This window comes from Mustela erminea, chromosome 21 (assembly GCF_009829155.1).
Source record: "Mustela erminea isolate mMusErm1 chromosome 21, mMusErm1.Pri, whole genome shotgun sequence".
NCBI classification, from domain to species: domain Eukaryota; kingdom Metazoa; phylum Chordata; class Mammalia; order Carnivora; family Mustelidae; genus Mustela; species Mustela erminea.
The window spans coordinates 13,098,606-13,125,866 of record NC_045634.1 but is presented as its reverse complement, the minus strand read 5'-3'; the positions used below and the strand labels follow the sequence as shown (position 1 = coordinate 13,125,866).

Below are 27,261 nucleotides of genomic sequence, written 5' to 3'. Positions count from 1 at the left end.
GGCACATGGGGGAGACGCCAAGAAGAGCAGTGCAAGCTTCCAGGCCTGGTACTGCCACTACCCTCTCCTGGGTGGCACAGCTGAGGACCCACAGCTCCTCCTCACTCTTCCTCGTGAAGGTGAAGTCATCCCAACCCCTTGCCTTCTTAGCCTCTCACATTTCTCAGTCCCACTTGGTTCTTCCTGCATGACGGGCTCCTCTGTTCGCCCCCATACATGACAACACCCTGAGTGACAGAGACCAGGCCCGGACCGCGGGCCCCGATCAGCACCTTTAAAATAATCGTTCATACCCTAGGGGAAGTCCACATTTCAAAACTCTGGTATCGCCCAGATGAGGTCATTGCCTGACCAGTGTTTCGTCCAGCAAGCATTCCAAAGTCCTGTTCAAACACCCATTTGAATTAGTACTAAAAGCCAGAGATAGGCGATTCTCATAGCAAACCACTTTTTTTTTTCCTTTTAAAGATAAAATGACACCCACACAGAACAAGGGCCACTGTATCTATTGCATGCCAAAGTACAAGGTGAAGATGTACTTGTTTTTATATTGTAGAACCCAGCCACGTTTTATAAAACCTAGAGCATTTTTGGAGTAAACTCTTGGGTCTTCAGATTCCTAGTGTGTGGGGTGTGACTAACTCAGACCTTATGGTTTTCCTTCAGGCCCCTCCCCCCATCTTTTTTTTTTTTTAAGATTTTATTTATTTCTGGGCACCTGGGTGGCTCAGTGGGTTAAGCCGCTGCCTTCGGCTCAGATCATGATCTCAGGGTCCTGGGATCGAGTCCCGCATCGGGCTCTCTGCTCAGCAGGGAGCCTGCTTCCTCCTCTCTCTCTCTCTGCCTGCCTCTCTGCCTGCTTGTGATTTTTCTCTGTCAAATAAATAAATAAATAAAATCTTAAAAAAAAAAAAAAGATTTTATTTATTTCTTTGACAGAGACAGAGATCACAAGTAGGCAGAGAGGCAGGCAGAGAGAGAGAGATAAGCAGGCTCCCCGCTGAGCTAAGAGCCCCATGCGGGGCTCGATCCCAAGACACTGAGATCATGACCTGAGCTGAAGGCAGCGGCCCTATCCACTGAGCCACCCAGGTGTACCCTCTTCCCCCCCATCTTTAGCCCTTTCTATCTCTTACTGTGTCTTTGAGTGTGGAAGGGGAAAAAAAAAAAATTTAGAAATTTCACCTTTCTATTTTTTCTACTTATTTTGCACAATATTTTGTCAACGGTCAACTTTGTAAATGTGAACTCAGTTTAATGGAACTGAATATAACAGGCTAGTGTTGGTTGCAGTAATCCTGGACAAGCAGGGAATTTGTGATCCAGGCAGATTTACATTAACTCTTTTCTCCAGGGCTACCACAAGTTGACAAGACTGAATTTATGATATACTTTATACCCAATGCTTCTTGAATTACTACTGCAGAACCCAAAGCCATGGACATCCCCACCCTCACCGCACAGAGCAGATTCCTTGTCCTCCATGAAGGCTGTGTGACACCGCCCCTTCCCAGGCCTCTCCTGTGCACCCAGCCCAGGGGCCTTGTGCCAACACCAGCTAACGAGGTAGGAAGGCCCAGATGTAAAGGTACACTGTTACTCTCCCACGTTCAGAAAACCCATCTCTTTCTTGGAAAACTGAATCTTCTATACTTGGCAAAACAAAACCCAAGCTTACTGGCTCTTCACTCCCAAGTGAAGCAGGCAGTAGTAGGTTTTCATGACCATGCAGGTGAGGAAGAAAGAAGAAATTACCACCTCTAAGAGAGACTGAGCCCCAGAGCAGGCAGTCAGACAAGAGTGATCCCCGTCCAAGCACTGTGCTAGAATCAGGAGTACCTTACTTCCATTCTGTCTCACAATCAGAAGAAAACACTGGTAAATCACATTCTTTTGCCATTTTATTTCACAACAAATAATCCTGGAAATGTTCAGTTGTTGTCGCCTGTTATTAGCATCGTTACTGAATGTCTAAAGCCTGCCTCTACACAACATTTTCCTCTCAGCAGCGCTGAGTGCATTGTCTCTTTTTGCCCTTATGACAAGGACAGGAAGGAGATACCACTCTCCGCGTTTTTGCAGACAAGTGCCCCAAGGCTCACTATTTGGCTTGGACCCAGCCTGCAAAACTTACGCTACAGACTGGCTCTTTCCCACTGCTAGAAATCTTCTTCATGCTGGTGTCTTCATCAAAGACTGGTGTGCCCGTCACTGACCTGTGTTTTCTCTAAAATCCAGTCCACATACTCCGCAACTTTGGTGTAGACACCTGGCTGTTCTCTGCGGGCACAGCCTTCACCCCAGCTGGTGATGCCCACCAAATGCCAGATTCCGTTGTGTTTACAAACTAATGGACCGCCAGAGTCTCCCTGTGTCACAGTGGGTGGAAAAATAAAATAGAAAGTTTGAGAGATGTGCCTTTCAACTTCTTTAGTCACACTGCACACAACACACACATCCAGGTCCTTATAGTTCTTCAGGTGTCTTCCATTCCTCAGTAGCTATTGGACGTGATGAAAATAATTTAATTCAGTAATGTGTGGTTGTATTTTTTGTTTAGTCCAACAAGGACATGTTGACATCATGATCTCAATGTCAAATATATCTAATGCTCTAATATTTTAGTACTATTATATGTACAATGGTGCTTCCTTAAACATAGTATGCTTCTGCACAGATTGTGAGATACATATATAATATAATATAATATAATATAATATAATATAATATAATATAACATAAATTATATACATGTATATTCAGTTCATTAAAGGTTACATAGAAAATTGTCAGATTATTTGGCTCTGAATTTTTAAAGAAAAATATAATGAAATATACTATGGAGAATATATTTTGCGGTTGATTTTTCTCAAGCAGACCACTGTGTGTTTTTTCATAATTGAATATATTACCTTACAGGCATCTTTCCCTCCTTCTTTATAGCCAGCACAGATCATCTGTTTGGTTACTTCATAATCTCTGTATTTTTTCTGGCATTCTTCATTTGGTACCAAAGGAATATTTGCCTTTTGCAGAGTATTTTGGATTTCCCCTAGGAAGTAGCCAATATGAAACTTCAGAAAGAGGAAATACAATGAGTATGAAAATACTAAAGTCTTAAAACAAGTCAGAATAATGAACCTTTCATTAAGGTCATTTTTTAGATAAAAATAGTAAGGGTGGGGATGCCTGGGTGGCTCAGTGGGTTAAGCCTTTGCCTTCAGCTCAGGTCATAGTCTCAGGGTCCTGAGATCGAGCCCTGCATCAGGCTCTCCGCTGAGCACAGAGCCTGCTTCTCCCTCTCCCTCTGCCTGCCGCTCTGCCTACTTGTGCTCTTTATCTCTCTGTTGAATAAATAATAAAAATCTTTAAAAAAATATATAGTAAGGGTGAAAAAGTAGAGTTAATCACACCAACAGAGAGAGAGAGTAAAAGAGAAAGAAACTGAGAAGCAGAGAGAGGGAGAGGGAGAAAGCTCATGCCATGTATTGGCCTGTGCTGTGCAATGTTAGGACCACCCCAGCACCTCGGGCTGACCAAAGACTTTGCTTCCAGATTCTCTGCTATCCTCCTAGCTCAAAAGAAGTCTCTCAGAAATTCCCTCTTATCACCTCCAACCCCAAACCTGGAAGTCCTTACCTTTAAGTTTTTGTTTTATATATTCAACATGATCATTTAAAAATACATGATTTTGGGGGAAAAACACCCACCGAACCTCTGGCAACAGAGGAGCATTTTGTTCTTTGAGTAAACGCAAGTATTTTTCAAGAAGAACAATTTATTTACAAATAATTGAATTTCTACTGGTGTCTGGGTTCCCCTTGAACATACGTTGGGAGCTTTCCTTGTTTAGTTAAGGTTACTCTTAAAATGTCTTCCTGTCTTAAGGTTCTAGTCAAAAACTTGAAAATTTTGAATTCTTTGAATAAAGGACTACATTAGGAAAGAAGGAAAGAGCTTGACAAGCCTAAATATGTAAAGAATGATGCCTATACTGTCCCTTATAGTCTCTATCAGGAACAAAATTTTGGAAAGGGAGAAAAGTCTGTTTCCTGGGAAATTTAAGGGCAATTGAGATATATCAACTACCCGTGGGTCAGGGGTTCTTAAACTGGGGTCCACAGAAAGAATTCACTTGCTCTATAAACTTGGAGAGGAAAATGCATCTTGATTTTTACCGTCTCCAACTGAAGCCTAACGCTACCTTCAGTTATGAATGCAGGCAATAAAAAAGGCAGAATCAGCAGTGACTTTGGTGACTTTGCCATCAGCCGAGAGCACAGATATTTTTGCATCACAGTCATGATATTCTCACATGACAGATGTGGCCAATAACGGAAAATATCAGTTAATTTCAAAATTGTGGTAGTTACTTGAAACACTTGCTATTTAACATATTAGTAAAGAAACTCATTTATTACCATGTCACATCTCTTAAAAGTATTTTGATAACCCTATTTGCAATTTCACTGGTTTCCTTCCTATTTCTGGGTATTAAATCTTTAAGTGTTTAAAAGCACCATTACAGAAGGGGCTCATCAGCTTCATCGGACTGCAGGAAGGATGCATGAAACAACAAAAGATTTAGAACCTTCCAGAAAGAGAGACGGTGTGCCTGCCTATATTCCTGGCGCTCAGTAGCAAGGCAGAGAAACAGCACTGAGAGATGGGAACATTATGAATAGTGAGGACAGGACAATCTTGAGTGATCTTGTTAGCCCCATATGGGACCAGTCCTTTATATGAAGTCAAACAAGTGATCTTTATTATTAAGTAAGATGCTTAAAAGGTTTCCTCTAAAGTTTTCCAGACCCAAACCAAAATACATCTCAGAAATCACTGAGGAAATATTTGGGAATGGATAGACTGGAAGGGTCATGAGTTTGGAGAAAATTTCACACAAACTGATTTAAATCCCTCCATGTACTTTAACATAAAAAACTTGTCTTAGGAACAACATTTAAAATGCCATACTGTACCTTTTTCTTTTGTGAAGCCCCATCCAGTTACCCAACAATTAGTATAAATTGTATTTGTATCAGCTTTGGAAGGTAGGCATATTGGTTTTTGGAATTCTGAAAGTTAATTTTGAGATTAGAGTTTGGTTAAATAAAGTTACAGATATTGACCCAAAATACACATTTTCTTTTTCCCATATTCTCTTTCTATAGAGTAGCACCAAGAAAAATCACCCTTTCACTTTCTGCTCAGTTGCTAAGGTCAATGATTCAAGAAAATTTCTCTTTACCAGACTCATTTTCACATGACATTTTGCGTGTCAAATGTTCTGGATTAAATCTTAAAACTCAGAACACACATTTCTGTCAAAAGCATTTAGAAGTTTGTGTGTTTTACCCTGTGTGTGATACTTTTAAAAGTAATAACAAAGTGTCTCCATTGTCAGAGGCACTATTTTAAGTGCTGCTTAAGTACTTAAATTATTAACTGACAATTTTTAAAACAAACAGGTGACTATCATGCTCATTTTACAGATGAGGAAATCTGAGGAGCAAAGAGGTAAAAACAACTTGCCTGAGGTCGTGGAAATGATACCTGACACAGTGGGCATTAGCCAACTGTAGTGCCTTGTACCAGAGGCCTTGTCTTCCACCACCACACTACCTGCTTCCTAGAGTTCCTGCTGCATCGGTGTCTCAACTCAAGTTAGAGGCCTACTTGCCTTCATGCATTCTTAATATGCCCAAAGCAATGGTAGTCCTACTGTTCTTGTCAAAGGGAGCCATTCTTCCCAAATGGCCATGTGCATTATTTCAATAATGTATATGCCTTTCTATTCCTACCTGAAGAAACCAATTACTATTTCTTCCCCCATAAACAGAAGAGATTTATCCAAGTCACAGGTGTTGTCCCCCTTGGCAACTCCTCGCCTTGCCTCCAACTCCACCAAGCAGAAAATAAAGACAATCTCTCCAGATTCTGCCCTCTTGTTCAAGTTGATGTGAAATTAAAACCACTGAACTCGGCTGTATAGCTTGAATTATACATACCCGTATAATTCAAAGGAGTCTTGAGTTTTATTAAGGCAATATCATGACCACCGCCATCTGAGATTTTGTAATTTGGGTGAATAATAAGCTCTTTTATTTCTGAGAAAGGTGTTTCTTTTGTTATCTCTGACAGTTTTAAAATGCCACTATAAATGCGCCAAACATTCGACAAGGGAAGCCTAGGAGGGAAAAATAAAGACCTATGTGAAACCAGAAAGACCAGCCTTTGATATTGGCCCATTTTCCTTTCAACTTTACCTTTTGAAAATAGTACTTTTCTGGGAAGAAAATCCTACCACGGCATATTTTTACTTAACTAATTTTGCTTCCTTGCAGTTTGTCATCACCACCAGCTGCAGTACTGAATCTCTGAAGATTTAGTTAAAAACACTGAAATGTACATTTATGTAGCTATTTAATGTTACTAACCCCTCTGTGTTCTCTCTTTCTCTTTCACTCTCTCTGAAATAAATAAAATCTTAAAAATAAATAAATAAATAAGGAACCTCCATGCTGTTTTCCAGAATGCCTGCACCAGCTTGCATTCCCACCAACAGTGTAGGAGGGTTCCCCTTTCTCCACATCCTCGCCATCCTCCTTCCTGACTTGTTAATTTTAGCCATTTTTTTAAAGATTTTATTTATTTATTTGACAGACAGAGATCACAAGTAGGCAGAGAGGCAGGCAGAGAGAGAGGGGGAAGCAGGCTCCCTGCTGAGCAGAGAGCCCGATATGGGGCTCGATCCCAGAACCCTGAGATCATGACATGAGCCTAAGGCAGAGGCTTTAACACACTGAACCACCCAGGTGCCCCTAATTTTAGCCATTTTGACTGGAATTTGATTTCTATTTCCCTGATGCCGAGTCATGTTAAGCACTTTTTCATGTGTCTGTTGGCCATTTGGATGTCTTCTTTACAAAAATGTCTGTTCATGTCCTCTGCTCATTTCATGACTGGATTGTTCTTTGGGTGTTGAGTTTGATAAATTCTTTACAGATTTTGGATACTAGCCCTTTATCTGCTTTGTCATTTGCAAATGTCTTCTCCCATTCTGTCTGTTTCCTTTGCTGTGCAAAAGCTTTTGATCTTGATGAAGTCCCAATAGTTCATTTTTGCTCTTGCTTCCCTTGCCTTTGGCAATGTTTTAGGAAGAAGTTGCCAAAGGGGCACGTGCACCCCAATGTCTACAGCAGTAGTGTCCACAATAGCCAAACTATGGAAAGAACCTAGATGTCCATCAACAGATGAATGGATAAAGAAGATGTGGTCTATATATACACAGTGGAATACTATGCAGTCATTAAAACCCCGATATCTTGCCATTTGCAATGGCATGGATGGATCTAGAGGGTATTATGCTAAGCGAAATAAGTCAATCAGAGAAGGACAATTATCATATGATCTCTCTGATATGAGGAATTTGAGAGGTAGGGTGGGGGGTCATGGGGGGAAGGAAGGGAAAAAATTAAGTAAAATGGGACTGGGAAGGCAGGCAAACCATAACAGACTCTTAATCTCAGGAAACAAACAAAGGGTTGTAGGGGGGTGGGGGTGTAGGAAAAGGGCGGCTAGGTTATAGACATTGGGGAGAGTATGTGATATGGTGAGTGCTGTGAATTGTGTAAGACTGAAGATTCCCAGAGCTATACCCCTGAAGCAAATAATACATTATATGCTAATTTAAACATAAATAAATAAATAAATAAATATTCTCTGTCTAGGCCTCTGGCTGCAGCAAGGTGAGTGGGAGCACCAGGCATGGGGCTCTGAGAGGAGCTCCATGGTGATTTCAGACAGTAGCAGTCAAGCAGAGAATCACAAGCTTCTGTCAGGCCAAGCTGAGGAATACAGAGTCTCCCTCCAAAGACCACTGGGCAGGAGAAGCAGAGTGAAATTTCCTGAGAACCTAGAGGATTCTCCACCCCTGTCATCTTGGAGACAGCCCAGTCCTGACATGCAGAAAAGCCACCTGCAAAATGGACGAGTGACAAGCTTCGCCATGAACCTAACACCCTGAGCAGAAGCCACCAGCCTGTGGGTTTCTCAGAGGACCCCTCATTCAAACTGCCAATCCTCCAGTTTGCCTTAGACTGTTAGGGAAAATTATTTATATATTTAATGAAAACAAAACACATCTCATGGCATGGCCAAAAAACAAAATCATAATATAATAAAACATAAAAACAAATATAAAAAATAATAAAATATATTTTGAGGAGTGTGAAAACTTATTTTAATTCTTTTTTACTTAATTATTCTTTAAAAATTTTTATTTCTTTTTCTGAGAGAAGAGAGAGAATGTTCAAGCAGCGGGAGGGGCAGGGGGACAAGCCAACTCCCTGCTGAGTGTGGAGCCCAATGCCCAGCTCAGTCCCAGGACCCTGAGATCATGACCTGAACCAAAGTCAGACGCTTAACCATTGAGCCACCCAAGTGCTTCTAAATTAATTTTTTAAAATATGAATACATACAAAGTAAATCTAAAATTATGTCTATAGCGAAGTCTTATCTTGTGGTAAAGATTTGAATATTTTTATCATCACTGAGAGATGCAAAATACATTTGCATAAAATTCTAGAGAAAATCATGCAGCTAGGGGCAAGGTGGTTTTCTTTCAATTAAATCAGTGTTTCCATGTATATTATCTCTTATAAACTCAACAACACTGAGCCTTCGAGAATGAAAATTCTTAATATAAATTGGAGAAGCCACTATAGAAATCAATATGGAGGTTCCTCAAAAATTTAAAAATAGAACTACCCTAAGATCCAGCAATTCCATTTCTGGGTGTATATTCAAAGAGAATGAAGATACTTCCTTGAGGGATATCGGTACCCCTGTGTTCATGGCAGAATTCGTTATAATAGCCAGGACACAGAAACAACCTAAGTGTTCATCAATGGGTGAATGAATAAAGAAAATGTGATATAATATGTACAGTGCCTACATACACACACACAATATATACATATATGTATTATATACACACATATGTGTATTTAAGCCTCTATGTGTGTGTGTGATGGAATATTATTCAGCCATAAAAAAGAAGCAAATCCTGCAGTTTGCAGCAACATGGATGAGACTTGAGGGTATTATGCTAAATGAAATAATTAGACCGAGAAAGACAAATGTTACATGTTTTCACCTGTATGAGGAACCTAAAAAACTGAACTCACAGATGCAAAGAACAGACTGGTGGTTGTCAGGGGAGTGTCATAGCAGGAATGAGTGAAGGGTACAAACTTCCAGTTATAACGTGAATAAGTTCTGGAGACCTCATGTGCAGCACCGCAACCACAGTTAGCCATACCTGAAATATCTGAACGTGGCTAGGAGTGTGAATCTTGAAAGTTCTCACCACATTCACAAAATGTGATTCATCTGTGGAGCTGGGTCTGTGGATATCTTAACTAACCTTACTACAGTAATCATTTTGCAGTGTATGCCTATATGACAGCTTTACATCATAAACCTTAAATTTATACTTGCTAAAGCTGGAGGAAAAGAATGAAAAGTCTTGGTCCCAAACTGGGGTACATTCAGTAAAAAGAGGACCCGCTATTCTCCTTCCCAGAGTCTTTCCTACCAAGTCAATAGCTTTCCCCTTGTGGAGCAGGGCCACTGACTGGAGCTCCCATGAAGAAATGCGGAAACCAGGAAGGAGGCTCATCTGCCGCCATGTCCCAGACTCTGATATACTTCAGTGGCCGGATGCCCAACCCTGACCTATGGCAACCAGAGCCCTGCCCTTTATTTAGTCAGGGGAAGAGGGAGAATTTTATGGGGCAGTGGGGAACAACTTTCTGAGAAAAACTGAGTATCTTTTATTTTTATGGCTATTAGTATTTCTTGCTATTCCTATGCGTTGTCCATGTTAACATTTCTTATTTAATCATAGCTTATTTTTTTTGTAATTTTTATGTTCCAGTATAGGTCTTTAAGTGTGTCACTTAACCCTTCTCATAACCTTATGAATTAGATATCATTCCTTTCATATTTCACAGATAGGGAAATAAAGCTTAGAGAGATTTACAAATCGCCCAAGGTCACTCAGACCTCTAATAAGTGACAGAGCTGGGACTCAAGTCCTGTTTTAACTACAAAGTTGAAGTGTTTTAGAAATATCATATCGGATTTTATCCACTGAAATATATAGGGTAATAAATTTGGTGTTTTTTTTGTTTTCACTATTACTATTCTTTAGTGCATTTGTGAATCGAAGAGCTGGAAGTAAAATCTCTATCACCCTGGAAATTAAGTCTTTGAAGAATATACTTGGGGAGTGGCAGATGCAGGTGGCAGGAAGTGGGCATTTTTTCCTTATTCTTTAAAGCAGGAGTGACATCCTCTCCTGGGAGTGTCAGTCCTGTGAACAGACCACACTGTGTTCTGCTGGGTCAGTTCATTCAGTGCTCAGACCCTATGAGTTGTTCAACAATTTGAATACCAGCCTTGCTTTAACATGTCGAAGAGCTGGAAGTAAAATTAGTACACTGATGGGCTGATCGAGACACCAATCAGATTCTTCCAAACAAATTTGCAAGTTAAGGGTACCTGGATAAAATGCATCAAAACTTACCCATCAAAGCAATGGGCAGCAGTTAGCACCCACTGGTGTCCAATGATTGACCCTCCACACAGGTGGCTCTGATCTCTCAGCTTCACTTGCAGGCTGACTTGCCAGGGCCACTCTCCCCAAGAAGAGTTGGTTCCTCCAACAATGCGTGTGTTTGTTTTTGTTGTGCAAACTAAAAAGAGAGTCTTGACCTTAACGGTTGGAATTCAAGGTGAGTCAGAGTTCACCTCAGCCAAGGAAAACAGAATACATAATTCAATTATCTAAGACCAAGCAAGCTATTGAGACAACACAGACATCCCTTGACAGTTCCATGAAAAAGTGAGACTTACTTACCAGAACTACCCCCACTTTTACACAACCTCAAAGAATAACCAGAGCTCGCTCGTGTCCCGTACGTAATCCTAGTTGGCGAACCGTCCAAAGATAATCGTAAGGAACAGTTGCACCTAGATAAAATGATCGATATAAAGATTACACCTTGACAGAGGGGGATAATTCATGAAATTGTCTTGCTGACTGTCTTTGAAAAATAAATGTTCACTAACTTCTTTCCTCTACAGTCTTCTGGGCGTAAAGAATAAGTAAAAAACTGACAGCGAATCATCTTTGTACAAGTCTCTTGGCAAACATTCACTCCTTCAACAAAGGTCACGTTCAGTTCTTCCCCTTCAAAATCAACTCCTGAGTAAATTTTCGGATGACAGGGTTCTGTGTGAATTAGAGATGTAAAAAGTTATAAAATGAAATCAGCAATAAACCCACACTTATCCAGGTTTTTGGTACTGAAGACTGTTTTCATTGCTATTACTTGTTAGAAGATCGTAAAGTGTATCACATTTTATGTACTATTATTAATGAATCACATTACCAGGCAAGGTTTTGCAGGTTAAAAGGCTATATCCAGACATGGTGTTTTCCTGAGGAGTAGGGGAACTTGGTGTCCCGCTTCTGGAAGTCTTAAGAACACAAACATTTCTATTTTAAAAAAAAAAAAAAAAAGTAAAAGAGAAAGTAACAAAACTGCATTAAAGGCAAATACAAAAGTGCATCGTATTTTGGAAAGCACCTCTGCAAATTTCATTTCTCTGAGAAACTCTTTTCAAAGTGAAGCGCCCCACAGGACTGTAATAAATCACAGAGATTAAATGTAAACCAAACCACATCTCCCTCTGAAGAAAACTGATAGGCACAGATAACCTGGAAAGGGAGAATGTTAAAGTTCCACCTTCTCATTGAGAGGAAAAAGAAAAAAGAAAAGGGAAAAAGAGCCAAGACCAAATTCTGGGGGCTACTGTATAACTATGCATCCCTCTCTTAGGTCTGTCTTTGTGTAGAAGGAACAGGGCAAGTTATCAGAGGGTAAAGAGGTCAATCAGGATAATTAGGGCTCTAGTTTCTGAAACACAGGAATCAGAGACGACATGAATGGCTATGCTGCCAGTGAGTGGTTTTTACTTCAGTTTAATAAGACGAAATATTAAGATCAGTTAGAAGTGTATCTGATCCTTTCTTCCATGAATCCAATGCTATGTTTCAGGAAGAGAATGTAGGTGGGAAAACGGCTCAGCTCTTAACTCATCTACACCTGGCCGGAAAGTACCTCCTTCACCCGTGGCTTCAAGTGCTCGGAGGGAAAGGAACAGAACTATAAAATTACAGTGATGACAGGCAGGAGCAAGTGTTACACAGTCTCACTCACCTTTGTGGTTCCAGATGCCACGCCTTTGTGTAGAATGTAAAGAAGAGGCAGCTGGGATGGTAGGTGCAAATAGTTTGACACACAAAAGCATCAGGGGTGACAGCTCTGCCGACATCCACATCTGAAAATGCGAGGTGCTGGAAAATGTCCATGCGGCAACCTGTGAACTCACAGACGGAAGACAGCCCTCAGCAGGTGACGCGACGCTCAAGGGACTTGTCCTTTGTCATCACGGCTAAGGAGATTATGACTGTTATTTACAGTACCAGATATCCTAAGTGGAAAAAGTGTCAGTTAAAATATCCTCAGACTTGTGGGGTGCCTGGGTGGCTCAGTCGTTAAAGCATCTGCCTTCAGCTTGGGTCATGATCCCAGGGTCCTGGGATCGAGCCCTGTATCGGGCAGTCCGGCTCAGCAGGACTCCCACTCCCCCTGCTTTGTTCCCTCTCTCACTGTGTCTCTCTCTGTCAAGTAGATAAAATCTTAAAAATAAGTAAATAAATAAATAAATAAAATATCCTCAGACTTGTTTGCCATTTGGAAGAAGGAAAAATTGGTCTAAATCTGATAAGAGATATATTCTTATATCAGAGAAATGAAACACCTCGACCTAGGCTCTCAACTCCATCCCAACTCATGTAAAATATTTAGGCTACTTAGCATACGCTCAGCTTTTCTTTCTATTACCCTGACCCTGAATTCCAGATTTTAGGAGATAAGGTTTTGTGTTCCATTTTCCTGAATATTATGAAAAAGATTTTGATAAAAACAGATTAACAAAAACATCAGGTAGCTAAGAAAAATGCCATGGGCCCATTGAAATTAGAACAGGAGAAAGCCCACTTTCATTTTCCACATATAATCTTATTTTTTATTTATTTATTTATTTTTTATTTTTATTCATTAGAGAGAGACAGTGAGAGAGGGAACACAAGCAGGGGCAGTGGGAGAGGGAGAAGCAGGCTCCCCACTGAGCAGAGAGCCTGATGCAGGGCTCAATCCCAGGACCCCAGGATCATGACTTGAGCTGAGGGCAAATGCTTAATGACTGAGCCACCCAGGCACCCCTAATCTTATTTTTTTTAAGATTTTATTTATTGATGAAAGAGAGAGAGAAAGGGACAAGAAGACTCCATGGTGAGCACCAAGTCTGACATGGGGCTCGATCTCAGCACCCTGAGATCATGACCTGAGGTGAGACCAAGAGTTGAATGCTTAACCAACTAAGCCACCTCTACCTCTGATCTTATGTCTTAATTACACTTTAATTTGTGTTCTTATTATTTACTCACTTTACTCAATTTGATTACCCAAATTTTATTTAAATTATGGAATAATGATAGCAATTATAGGAAGGACAAAAAGAGTACTAATTTAAATGAACATAGTTGTATCAAGATAATGTACCTCCATGACATAATACCTACATAGGGGCAGTCTAGGAAATTAGGCCTCAGTTAGTTAAATCTTTCCAAAACAACAGCAACAACAACACACACAGACTCTAGAAGCTGGAAGAGAATTTATAGATCACCATGCCAACCTACAACTATATCCCCTGAAGGATGTCCCCAACAAGTTGTTTACCGTTTACTAAGATATTCACAGTGATGAGGGATGCCTGGGTGGCTCAGTTGGTTAAGCAGCTGCCTTCGGCTCAGGTCATGATCCCAGCATCCTGGGATCGAGTCCCACATCAGGCTCCTTGCTCAGCAGGGAGTCTGCTTCTCCCTCTGCCTCTGCCTGCCATTCTGTCTGCCTGTGTTCGCTCTCTCTCTCTCTGACAAATAAATACAATCTTTAAAAAAAAAAAAAAAGATATTCACAGTGATGAGGTGCTCACTACCTCATGGCAAGGCCCAATTCTTTGCTGGACCATTCTAGGTGTTAGGTATGTTTTTCCTATTTTCTTCATAGGAGAATCTACCTTAATCTGTCTAATGGAACCACACAGATTAATCTAATCCTTTCTCTAATGAAAGCCTCTATAAACAAAAATTAAGACAGTCATTCTTATCTTTTTCAGCTTAAATGCCTTTAACCGGTCCCTCTAGCGATTTTGTGTTTTCCATTACTTCTAGGTATCTTACTCTCCTGGCTACCTCCTTTCAAAATGCTCAGGGTTGACCGTTGCTACATACCACATATGCAACATGAGCTGTATACAATGTTTTGGTCACTCCTTGGCCCAGCCAGATGACAAAAACACAGGAGCTATCTTGTTAAGAACCATTCTCTTTTTTAAAGCTAGTTTTTTGGTTTCATGTGTTTTGTTTTGTTTTATCAAAAGCACTACAGGATGTGAGTGGAAATGGCAGAGGAAGGTCCTCTGAAAATCCTCACCTCCATAGAAGAAATGGGAGCACGGGCAAAATTGTCAAAATCAATGTTTTCAGAGCTCTAGAAATTAATCAAAATTAATCAAATTATAACAGTCCAGGGAGCACTTGTTCAAGAAAAATGACTGAATCTCTCTAAGAACAGTGAGTTTTGTGGGGTTTTCATTTGCCTTGTTCCCATTCTCTTCTTCCCAGCACCATGGAAGCCTTGAAAACAGCCCCACCATCATGCTGGAAACCAGCCAGTAGTCTAGCACCCCTAGAGGGGCCAGACTGGGTTTGGGGCTACTCCAAGGCCCCATTCCCATCCCCAGTTAAAACCATTATTTGACCTGTCTGGAAATTCTCAGGAGAATTCCACTCACAGGGATCGAGTTTATTTGACATGACTCAGAACTTCCTTCAGTATTAACAGCTTTTTCCTTGTACGTGTTTGTCAAAAACAAACAAACAAACAAACAAACAAACAAAAAGTGCCAAGTATGTAGCACTGCAGCTTCCTAGGGCAACAGGAATTGCTGGAGCCAACAATAAGCTGACAAAAGTCTTAAAAGGAAAGTGAAGGGCAAGAGGATGGTGGTGAAAGTATTTATTTACCACATTCCTGGGAATCTAGAAGACCATATGTAAGTACAGGGCTATGTGCATGACCAGAACTGTGCACATGTCCATGAAAGAGCTGAGAAAGTTCTAAACTCTCAGGCTAGCTGACATTGCACCTGGGGTCAGCAAAAAGCAAAGGCCAAGGCAAAGTTGCGATATGCCTGTCTGCACATTGAAGCCATGCCCAGCACTCCCCAAAAACCATTGTCAAAGGCTGGAAAACACTGATTCCGGGCAGGTAAGGACCAGAGGAGAATGGAAACAAATCGGAAAAGAGATACCCTGTTGCTAACTTCCCGATCTCCCTCGGAGTGGGGGTGGGGGTGAGTCCTCCCCAGAATCTGCTGCAGAATTCGGCAGGAGTTGATGCTGGATACTGTGTAGCATTGAGTATTGGTGATTCAGTTTCAGTAACATCTTATTGTGGACATGCTGGCAATTAAGTGAGGTGTAAAGTTATGACAATTTTCTGGATAACTGAATTGAAATTACCTAAATGTCTGAAACTATAGCAGTTTCTTGATCATTGTGTTGAGTCATTTCACTACGCAATGGACACCACCAAGAAACGATCTTACGGTTTTCTCCGCAATGTCACTGCTGTAGTTCCCTAGAGCTGGTGTAATAAATTATCACCAGTGCAGTGCCTGCAAATAATATAAATTTAGTATCCCACCATTCTGAAGGTCAGAAGTCTGAAATGTGTCTCACCCGGCTACAATCAAGATATCGGCAGGGCTTTGTTCCTTTGGCAAACCATTCGGGAGGACGTACTTCCTTGCTTTTCCCGGCTTCTAGGCTACCTGTGTTTCTTGGCTTGTGGCTCCTTTCTTTATCTTGAAAGCCAGCAATGTAACCTCTTTAAAACTCTCTCTCTCTCTCTCACTATGACCTTTCTGTCTTCCTCTTTCTCTTATAAGGACTCTTGGGATGAGATCGGGCCCATTCACAGAATCTGGAATAATCTCCCATCTCGAAATCCTTAGCTTGATTATATCTACAAAGCCCCATTTGCCATGTAATGTAACATAGACAAGTGTTCCAGGTATTAGGATACAGATGTCTTTGGGGGACTCCAATTCTGCCTACTACAATCACACAGGAAAAAGTAGCCATAGAATTACCAGTTTCTGAGAGTGCACAGGGCTTCAGAGAGAATCCAGATGCCACATGAGTCAGCACCTTTATACTGGTGGGCGTTCCTCCTGGACCGTGCTTTAAAAGGCAGCTGTTTCTAAATGTGAAGAAAGGAAGTTAACTTCTCTTCCTAAATTGCAAAGACATGTGTAGCAATCCTTTTTTGCATTGAAATAATCGTTGGTCAGTGGGAAATAAAACCATCATAATAATGAGTTTGACGCTGATTGGCCCATGTCAAAGAGACATTTTTCTGCTCTGCACTAGGAAGGTTATGGTGAGAATGGGATGGGCGACATTTTTCAACCAAACCCTCACTCTCCAACCAATGGAAATTACTCTCCTTAGCAAAATGACACCAAAACTGAGTAAATAAAAAAGCAAAAATGATTAGGTCTGAAGGCCCTGTCTGGTCTTCCACTGGGGGGAAAAAAAGTTACAGAAAGTACAATTAAATCTTAAAAGAACCCCGAAAGATCAAACACTATGCATGTTACTTACCGGTGCTCTGCACTATAAAATCTCTCAGTGGCGTATGTGAAAAATTGGCAGTGAATGCTATTGGTGCACTTTCTTTGGCATTCTTCAACACTTTTTACCTTAGAGACATTAAAATTAACTCCTCTCATATCAATTCCTTTATGAATGTCTCGGTAACAAGCTGTACAAATAAAATGCACAGAGAAAACTTAGTAAGTTTCCTTCCAGAAGTACATGATCATTGAGTCAGGGTAGTTTCAAAGGATTCCATCCTGTTTTTCACAACTGCACTTTTAACTACAAGGTTTAGGTTTTTTGTTACATCACGACATTATCAAACTCTTCTTGAAATAAACACATTCCAGAATGTTTCAGAGCACTAGCCCTGAGAAGCAGGGGGAAAGGGTTTGTTTCCAAAACTGTATAGTATATGAAACTGTATAAGTAATATTTCACCCTGAAATTATCAATGAGCAATGGAAGAGAGAAACAAGGCAATGATAGTGAGGGCCCTGATGATTGTGCTAGGGATCTAGCACAATCGAAACAAACTCATGTGTCCTCGACAAACTAGTAGGAAAACAATATATTGAGGTGGGCAAGGCAGTGGATAATTCACAGTGATTCATGCACATAGGACTTTGTAGATTCTAGAAATGAAGTGTCTTTCCAATTCTGCTGCACACGAGAAAAGAAACCAGCTGAGCTGGGATAGGACACTTACAAAGTAAAAACATATCTTTATGATCAGTGCAAAGCTATAAACCTACCTATAAATGTTTTAAACCAAAACTGGTCCCGAGTTTAGGGACTTTATGTCCTTGAGAGTAATTACTCACTTTAATTTGAGATACTCGGGGAGAGTTAGGAGGGAATATTAAATCAAGTTCTGAAGGACGAAGTTTGAGAAAAAAGTAACAATAACTAGGAGTATTGAGGAAAGCAAAATACTGTTCTTTAACTTGTGCTATGATAGCATAATTAAAAATAATTCTTAAATGAATGATTTGCCCTAAATTGTATTAAGATACAAATTTGACCTTATAACATAGGACATATACTCATCCTCAGGTAAACTACATATTGACTAAGGCACATATCCCTGTGTCCCTAACTAAGGACAGGTTTCCATACAAACAGCAGACACAAAGCACACATGTGTGTTGAGGGAGTGGTATTAACAGAGGAAGGGAGGATAGAAAACCTTAAAACATCTGAAATTTGAAAGTACAAAATTAACTGTAAATAGTAAAGGTAAAATAGCAATGATGGACAGTCACAACATGGTTCTTTCAAGTTTCTGCCAGCTCGTCAGTTGAATCTTTTTAGTACTTTTCGCTTTCAGATAGACCAGTTATGTCAGAGAAATTGCTCATCTCCTTTAAATTAGGATAGGATTAAAAACAGTTTCCCAAGACATTAGTAGCAATAAGTATCAGAATTTAAACTTCCTGGCCTCTTAGTCCTCATATTTTCTTCTAAGAAGTATGATTCTCATTAGCAAGATTTACAGAGACCAGACCTTCAGTTTGGGGACTTAATGAGGTTTCTTAATTTCTGCATTATTGACATTTGGGACTTAACTTCTGCATTATTGACATTTGGGACCAGAAAATCTTTATCAGGGGAATGTCCCTGGGCCTTGTGGAATGATTAGCAGCATCTCTGACTTCTATCCACCAGATGTCAGTCGCAAGCCCCTAAGCTGTGACAACCAAAAATGTCTTCAGTCATTCCCAAATGTGCCCTTGATGAAGGACAAAATCACACCCGGCTAAGGTGTGCAAATTATCTCAAGTAAAACAGGGAGAGAGACCACCCTCGGTGTTCTCTTTAAGATTCTTAAAGTCAGGGACAGGGGAAGGGGGCAGCTACCATTTGAATGTGTATTCACTTTCGGCAAACCATACCCTGTAGTGCTGACCTCATAAGTAATAGGGCCCTTGAGCATGGAACTGATAACGGGAGAGGGAGGATACAACGAGTTAATCGCGCCCCCCCCCCCCCCGCCGTTATCTTTCTGAGCGCTCCCTTCAAAAGTCCAAGGTAGTACAGAGTTTGGGCAGAAGACATTTTAAGGTAAACCCATTATTCACTCAGATTTAGCTAGAAATCAACAGCTTACCACTTATTTGATGACCACATTGCTTTAAGGAATGTCCAGAAATTGCATTTCTCCGTGACACTCTTGGCAGGGTTCCTGTAGCACTGTCTTTCAAGAAGCAACCAAATCTGTTTTTAAAAGTACTTTCAGTTAAAAGTAGAATAATAAACACACATTGAGGAGATGTCTGAGGTTTTTTGGAAACTAATAAATATGTCCAGGAATAAGGAAAATAATAGAGCTTCCCTGACGCTTGCTGGAAAGAACACTCTTAGAGGAAAGTCCACAAAATCTAACAGTCTTTGTAATACCTAACTTCAGCATTCTTTTTCTTTTTTAAAAAACACTTTTAAGTACAGAAAGTTGATCATATTAAAGAGGTAATGATTTTTCCTGTGTACCTACAATTTGGGGAATTATGTTCTCACCTGGTCATTGTTTTTATTTAAGAAATTAAATCAGTCATGAGAGTTGGATCTATCTGCAGTGTTCAGCTTTTTTATTAACTCCTTCTGGTTTCCACTAATGGTAGACTTCATTCTATCTCTGCTGTTAATCCTAACGATATTCTTTCATTAGGATTCTAGAACCTAACTCAACAAAGTTGATGCCTCACCCACAGTCTGGGTTTTCTGTACAAGTTTAACATGTAGAATCTGGGGGTGATGCTCTAATTCCTAGTCTTTAAATTCAAATGGAATTAAGATAAAAGAATAGACTTATGGATACAGAAATAGGAACAATGAAGAAATGCTCATTCTGGATATTGATCAAAGCGAAAGAAAATTATGATGAAACCATGGCCACACTCAGTCAACTTTATGACCAAATAAGATCTTTAATGACTATTTTTTCAGGGCTCTTACTTTTCCAAAATGCCAGTTAATAATATATTTGTATGTGCACACTCATGTACATAGACACACACACACTCTACATCACAGATGCCCCCACAGGCCCTTTCTGAACAGACTTTTCCTGAGGTCACAAGCTCTGGATCTTACTCAGTAATATTCTCAATAAAATATTTGCCTTCTATTATATTTTCTTAGGCCTGTGCTATCCACAAATATAATCCTGACTTACACAGTTTCCTTGCTCAGGAGAAATATTCACCTATTTTTAGACCCTTTCTGGAGACAATCACTTAACCCAATGATTTTCAAGCATTCTCCCTGAGGCCTTGGATAAACCCTAACTAGTGTCTATGACTCTAGGTCATTGCAGCAACTGTTTGATATGCACATTGCCAGGCCCAAGACACTTGGGTTCAGTGGGCTGAACATTTGGGTCTGAGGCTATGGCCTAAGAATATGCTAATATAAGAACCACTCCAGATGATTCCAGTGAAACTGGCCCTTGGACCCCATTGGAAAAACATAACCCTACAATATCTATATCTTTTTGCACACAACTGGTTCTATTTTGAAAAATGTCTGGCTTCTCCAGTAATGACATAACAGTGTTTACCTTTTGTCTGTGTCATTAGTGGAATCTTCAGGAAGAAAGCTAAAGAACAAACACCTAGGATGGAATGTGCACATCATCCGACAGTGTTGAGCGTTTGGGGTGTACATGGCCGTGAGGTCCCCACCTCTGAAGAAGGTGTTTGTATATAGTTGAGTCAGGCATCCTATGATACAATCATTGGAAAAAAGGCATTAATTTTCAATGAATGCAAATAATTATTTTGATAGAAATATGTCTGTGTTCTGAGCCTTCTTACTGCCTCCACTAAATACCAAAAGAGCTTTACAACAGGACTTTAATTACAGAGGAAGTATGAAACATATTAAGGTGACTATTTGAACAAGGTATAATGTTATTTAAAGTCAGTCTATGGGTACTTCTACATAAAAAACTTGGTTGATTTGTATGAAATCAGAGGATAATTTGCATATAAATTATCCATAAGAAAATACAATTCTAGCTTGGTTTCTCCCTATAGCCTAATGTGCTATGAGAATGTTGTTACTTAAAAAAAAAAAACAGGCAGGGTCCCTGGATAGCTTAGTTGGTTAAGCATCCAACTCTTGATCTCAGCTCAGGGTTACGAGTTCAAGTCCCCCACTGGGCTCCCTGTTAGAATGTGAAGCCTACTAAAAAAATAAAATAATAAAATAAAATATAACAGGCTTCTAGTTATGGAATAAATAAGTCATGGGCATAAAAGGCACAGCATAGGGAATATAGTCAATGATACTAACAACAGTGTTGTATGACAACAGATAGTAGCTACACTTGTGGTGAGAATAGCAGAATGTACAGAGAGGCTGAATCACTATGTTGTATACCTGCAACTACTTTAACATTATGTGTCAACTATAGTCACAAAAAAAATTTTTTTTTAATGTAGAATCTATTTCTCCAAACCTTCCATAATAAATATCTCTGTAAGGGGAGTTAGAGACAGACTCATTATAAGCCTCTGACTGTTGTGCTTGTTGTGTTGTGTTTTTACAGAAAGAAGTTGAGTAACTGAGCCTTAGGGCAGTACAGACTTGTGCAAGACCCACATGGCTAATGAATGTCCTAGGAGAGAAACCTAGCTCTTTTCACTCCCAGTCCTGTTCCCTTTTCTAGTGTGCAATGTTAAATGTTGTTCCTCATCTCAGTTTAATTTAAATAAACCAAGAGTTATTGGGTACTTACTGGGATCAGTACATTTATTTGCTCGGTTTCTATAAGCAAACACAAATGTGTGCATATGCTAAATCAAAAACCCATTCCAGACTATTTGCTGTTTAGAATTGTTCACAGTTCTAAAGTACCCTGCATCCCACATATTATTAGAATATTAAGTGCTATCTTTACTGTTCTACTGTTTCATATATTAAAAGTAAATTTTAATACATGAATTTGAGTTTACCTTGAAAGACCCACTTTAAAGTTAGCTTAATAAGCTTTTCCAACTCAGGCAGTACATTTTTCTGTCAACTGTCTGTTAACCACAGGATATCCCAATGGCAACTCTGTCCATTCCCTAGAACATCTATTTTTGTATTGCCCTTCAGGGAATGGACAGCTTAGACACATGTGTTTCATTAAGCACTGAAGACTAAAATTTCCTTTGCACTATCTTACCCCTCTGGGGAGTCTAACCCTGAGCTCTGCTAGGATGACCTAACCCAGGAAGATTGCTTTTCTCCCTCTTATAGGTGTGGCTAAGATGACTAACCCTTGGGTAAGTTTCATATTTTGAAAAAAGCAGAGATTCCCTAGAAGTTGCCGGGTGTATATGCCTGGATTTCATATACACACAAAACACTGAGTAGCTGGTCCAGTGACAACACTAGCTGCAAAGTGACCTGTGTTTTAAACAGTTGGTGTATTTGTCTGATTCCTAGTTACCAAGCAGCCATCTTTCCCCCATCCCCACAAACATGAGTACAAACAATACCCTATGCTAGCCTGGGAGTTCCCTTTCTGCAGCCAAGGCTTGTGAACAGCCATGCAACTTGATGGGTGGAAAGGGGCAACCAGAAACACACCAACTTTGGAGCAGGCTGGGAGGAGAGCTCTAATAGGTGTTCTTGCTTATCCTCATAAGCTGGTAATGAGGATGATAATGGTGATGACGATATCAAAGATAGGCTTGTTGGTATTGTATTTTAGAGTGTTTTAAAGCACTGTTATAAAAGTTATCCACAACATAAAATAATATCACACTGCCTCCTCTGTCCATGGACTTTGGGCAGGTTATTTGTTCTTGTTTAAAAAAAAAAAATTCTACATGATCAATAATAAGAAGAAAAACACTACATTTTTTTTTAATTGGGCAAAGGATATGAAAAGGTAATTTACAAAAGAAACACAAGCAAATAGTAAGTATACAAAAATAGAAAGTATCATAAATGCAGGCAAGTCAAAACAGTTGATGCCATTTTACTCACCAGAGTAGCAACAATTTTTAATTATCTAAGTTACCAGTGTAGATTGGCTGCAAATGATTTAAACAAAAACAAAAACAACCAAAAACAAAACCTAGTTCAACGTGACTTAGTATAAATGAAATGTATTGGTTCGGAAGCCAGAGGCCATGGCAGGTTGGGCTTCAGGAATCACTGGACAGAGTACTTGGCTGATCCCATCAAGATTCAATTTGTCTTCATCCCTTTGCTCTGTTCACGGTGTTGCTGTTGCTCTCAAGTTCCACATAGAGGCAAGATGCCAGAAGCTCGGGGCTTTGCACTCTCCAACAGTTCAAGTCAATTGGAAATAATAGTAAGAAGGAGAGTCTTATTTCCAGAAGTGTAAGCAAAGGTCTTATTGCAACCCTTTGGCTCTGATCGGGTCACTGTAGCCAGCAGGATGTGTGCCCCTGTTTACTAATTCAGGTCAGCTTAGGTCACAGCCACATAGACCCAAACTTGGAGGCGGCAGTTTCCCAGAAACAGATTAGGATACAGTTTCCAGAAAGGTGAATATATGTCAAGCCGTAGAGAAAACTACTAGAGTTGGCCCAAGTGGCATTATGATCACTCTTGGCGGCTGGTGGAGAGAGTTAATTGGAGAATCACCTTTCTGAAAGATAATTTCATGATGTACATCACAGAACCTTCCAAACTATTTACACCTTTCTATCTAACATTTTTATTTCCAAAATTTTATTCTACAGAAATAACTGAATATGTGTATAAGAATGTACGTACAGGGGCGCCTGGGTGGCTAAATGGGTTAAGCCTCTGCCTTTGGCTTAGGTCATGATCTCGGGGTTCTGCGATCGAGCCCCGCATTGGGCTCTCTGCTCAGCAGGGAGCCTGCTTCCCCCTCTCTCTCTGCCTGCCTCTCTGCCCACTTGTGATCTCTTTCTGTCAAATAAATAAATAAAAACCTTTAAAAAAAAAAAAAAAAAAGAATGCGCACACAAAAATACCATCACTTGGGGCGCCTGGGTGGCTCAGTGAGTTAAAGCCTCTGCCTTCGGCTCAGGTCATGATCCCAGGGTCCTGGGATCGAGCCCCGCATTGGGCTCTCTGCTCCTCGGGGAGCCTGCTTCCTCCTCTCTCTGCCTGCCTCTCTGCTTACTTGTGATCTTTGTCTGTCAAATAAATAAATAAAAATCTTAAAAAAAAAAAATCACTAGGGAAGATTACTAAGTTCCAAAAAATATAACATATATAAAAAGATAGTTATAAATGGGTAACATAAATTATAAACAAAGTATCTATAATTAATAACATCTTTGTTAGATGTGTAAATAGACATAGAGAAAAATATCTGAAAGACTAAAAAAATATTTTAACAGTAGTCATTTATGTATTATAGGACTACAGATAATAGGCAATTTCTCATTTTCTGCTTACCTGAACCTCTAATTTTCCTAGCATGAACATAATTTTTTTTTTTTTGCCAAAAAGATAAAACTGAAATGGCCCTGGTCCATAGCATCTCTGGTTTTTACCCTTCAGCATTCAATGGATTTAATGATCATGGCTTAAAAAAACAATTAGACATGGAGAGGTGTTGGTTTAGGAGGGGAAAAAGAGCTTCCTCCTGAAAAAAATTATATCTCTTTATAAATGTAACCTTTACACAGGAGGTGTTTATCTTCGCCATACATCTGAGAGGTAGGTAAATAATCACTGCAGTGTCCATCTTAAGTCAACACAGACTCAAAATCTATCCATAACGATGGCACAGAGAAAATGCCATTCTATAATGATTAATAAAGAACTGGGTCCAAAGTCGTCTTTATTCCCTGAAAATTTAACAGAATGGCTAGAGAGAGAAATATGTTCAAAACTTGGTGTTCAAACCAGAATTAGTCAAAGGGATGATTTACTAATTTAAATTTAAACCAAATACTTTTGTTTCTGAAGCAATTCCCCTGTGGCCAAAAGAGTAAAGATATGAACCCTGTACCCCTTACAACACTTGGGTTTTGGATCCAGATATTACAAAATGCCTACACAGTAAATATTAAGATAAAGTTGATTTTTAAAATATATTGATACTAAAAATAGAGGGCTGAGTGTTTAAGATCTGCTTTATAGAGAGTCATTTGCCAACAGCAGTTTCTGCTAACACAGGCACAAAGACATTCTCACTTCCGGGTTCCCACTCCCGTACATCCAGGGCAATACATCTGAGAAGTGGCAGTTGCCCCTGGATATTAAAAGGATATGTGTCCTGACCTCTTGGGTCCGCCTCCTTCCCAAAGCTGTCTGTTCAATAGTTTTCTCCAGGCCTGGCATGTCTGGTTAACTATTCCTCTCCCACACACAATTTCAGATTTTAGAGACAATTCACTCACCACAGGAAACAGTAGCAAAGAAGCAAGTGAGATAAGCTGCTTGCATGGGTGAAATCATCCTAAAAGAGAAAGCAACACATGCATGACCCTGCTGGTGACAGATCATATTTAACATGAACCTTCATTTAAGGTAATAGAGATCTTCTTATAAATGTCCACATTGCAAGTCTAAGCACATAATTACCAATACAGGGAGCAAGCGCTTTCTGTATATTTTATGCGAGGTACTTGGCACAAGATACAAACTGAGATCTCTAGACTACTACTGCGTTCATAGCTCACTTGTCGCCGATATTGATAATTATGGAAAGGGAATTGGTAGAGGGAAATTAAACCGTTGTGAAACCTCTTGATTTGAGCAAAAAGAAAATGATTGTAAATAATGGCCAGCATATAGGTCCAGAATCCCTAAGAAAATCTCTCAAAATACTAAAGCTCATTGAAAAATGTTAAAGCAGTCGATATCCTCTTTAATGTTAAAATATCTTACACTAAAAGATTTCATATGTAAGAATGTCAGTTTCTCCTATATTCTTAAATACACCAGAAATTAGAATACATACTGATAGCTTCTTCTCAAAGTAGAATGATGCTTAATTAAAAAAAAAATACTATTTGGAAGCAATCAGAATAAAAGAAATTCTCTACCTGAGAGCACAATTCTTCTATGGCTCTGGAGGTGAGGGTGTCTCTCGCCACTTAAAAATGGACAGTCCTCAAGCTTTCCTAACGGGGCACTGCAGGCCGTTATTTGCTTGGCTCTGATATTGACTTTGATTTTCTGCCAACAGTTTCAACTTTTTGTCCTGTCAACATATTCTGTGAATGTCCCATTCCTGTGTTCAGCTATTTAATATATTAACTATTTCATGTTAGGGCCCCACAATGCATGCCTTGATTTCTATTTTTTTTTATTCCTTCTTTAATTGATTTTATTTATTTATTTATTTATTTATTTAAGAGGGAGAAAGAGTGAGAGAGCATGAGAAGGGAGAGGGTAAGAGGGAGAAGTATATTCCCCATGGAGCTGGGAGCCCAATGTGGGACTCTATCTGGGGACTCCAGGATCATGACCTGAGCCAAAGGGAGTTGCTTAACTAACTGAGCCACCCAGGCACCTTAGATTTCTATTTTTCTAAATGTTCATAACTTTTCCCATTATTTGGAGTCATGCAGCTTAAATCTTATTTAACTTTTCCCATTGTAATTACCTGGATGACAACTGAATAAGGAAGGGATGGATATGGGTAGCTCTTTTGGCAGGATCTTTTGATGAATGATATCTATGTTTTTTCATACCCCCATCAAAGAAGCATGTAACACCAAAGTTTTGAGAGTGGAAGGGAACTGGAGGATGATTAGGTCCTTCTCACACCCAGTTTAGGAAATGATATATAGCAGGAGTTGACAAACCACAGTTCACAGACCAAAACTGGCCTGGTGACTATTTTTATATATAAAGTTTTATTAGAACACAGCCACAATTATCTATACTTGCTTTCATTCTATAACTACAGAGTTAAGTAGTTGTGACAGTATGGCCTACAAAGCAGAAAAAGTTTATTATCTGGTCCTTTTCAGATGAAGTAAGCAGAAACCTGCTATATATAGCACTCCTAGTAGAATTTAGACTTCTTTGTCAGGATGCCTCATCTGGAAAAAAAAAAAAAAAAAAAAAACAACGTTTTCCTAGAAATCTGTTCCTTTTCTATTTTTTTTTAAAGATTTTATTTGTTTATTTGACAGACAGAGATGACAAGCAGGCGGGGGGGGGGGGCAGGCTCCCTGCTGAGCAGAGAGCCCGATGTGGGGCTCAATCCCAGGACTCTAAGATCATGACCTGAGCTGAAGGCAGAGGCTTTAACCCACTGAGCCACCCAGGCGCCCCTCTATTTTATTTTTAATAAAAAGTCTCATTATATACTGAAACGCACCTTCTTGCAACTACTTTAATATTTTTAAATTTACTTATATTTATTTAGCCAGGTGAGTGGAGGGGCAGAGGGAGAAGGAGAAAGAATCCTTAAGCAGGCTCCACGCTCAGCACAGAGC

The 27,261-nt window shown here is 39.8% G+C and overlaps 1 protein-coding gene across 1 annotated transcript; it reads right to left on the bottom strand.

The window, feature by feature from the left end:
- Positions 1-1,867: 1,867 nt before the first annotated feature.
- On the bottom strand, positions 1,868-25,939 carry KLKB1 (kallikrein B1). The gene is made up of 15 exons (XM_032329328.1): positions 25,858-25,939; positions 25,210-25,268; positions 20,424-20,586; positions 18,975-19,081; positions 16,871-17,030; positions 16,357-16,466; positions 12,291-12,450; positions 11,460-11,566; positions 11,137-11,299; positions 10,925-11,037; positions 10,592-10,760; positions 6,009-6,187; positions 4,980-5,075; positions 2,913-3,052; positions 1,868-2,369 (listed from the first exon to the last, which is right to left on the bottom strand). The coding sequence occupies exons 2-15, from the start codon at positions 25,265-25,267 to the stop codon at positions 2,190-2,192; spliced, it is 1,905 nt and encodes a 634-aa protein (XP_032185219.1). The 5' UTR covers position 25,268; positions 25,858-25,939; the 3' UTR covers positions 1,868-2,189.
- Between the last annotated feature and the right edge of the window lie 1,322 nt (positions 25,940-27,261).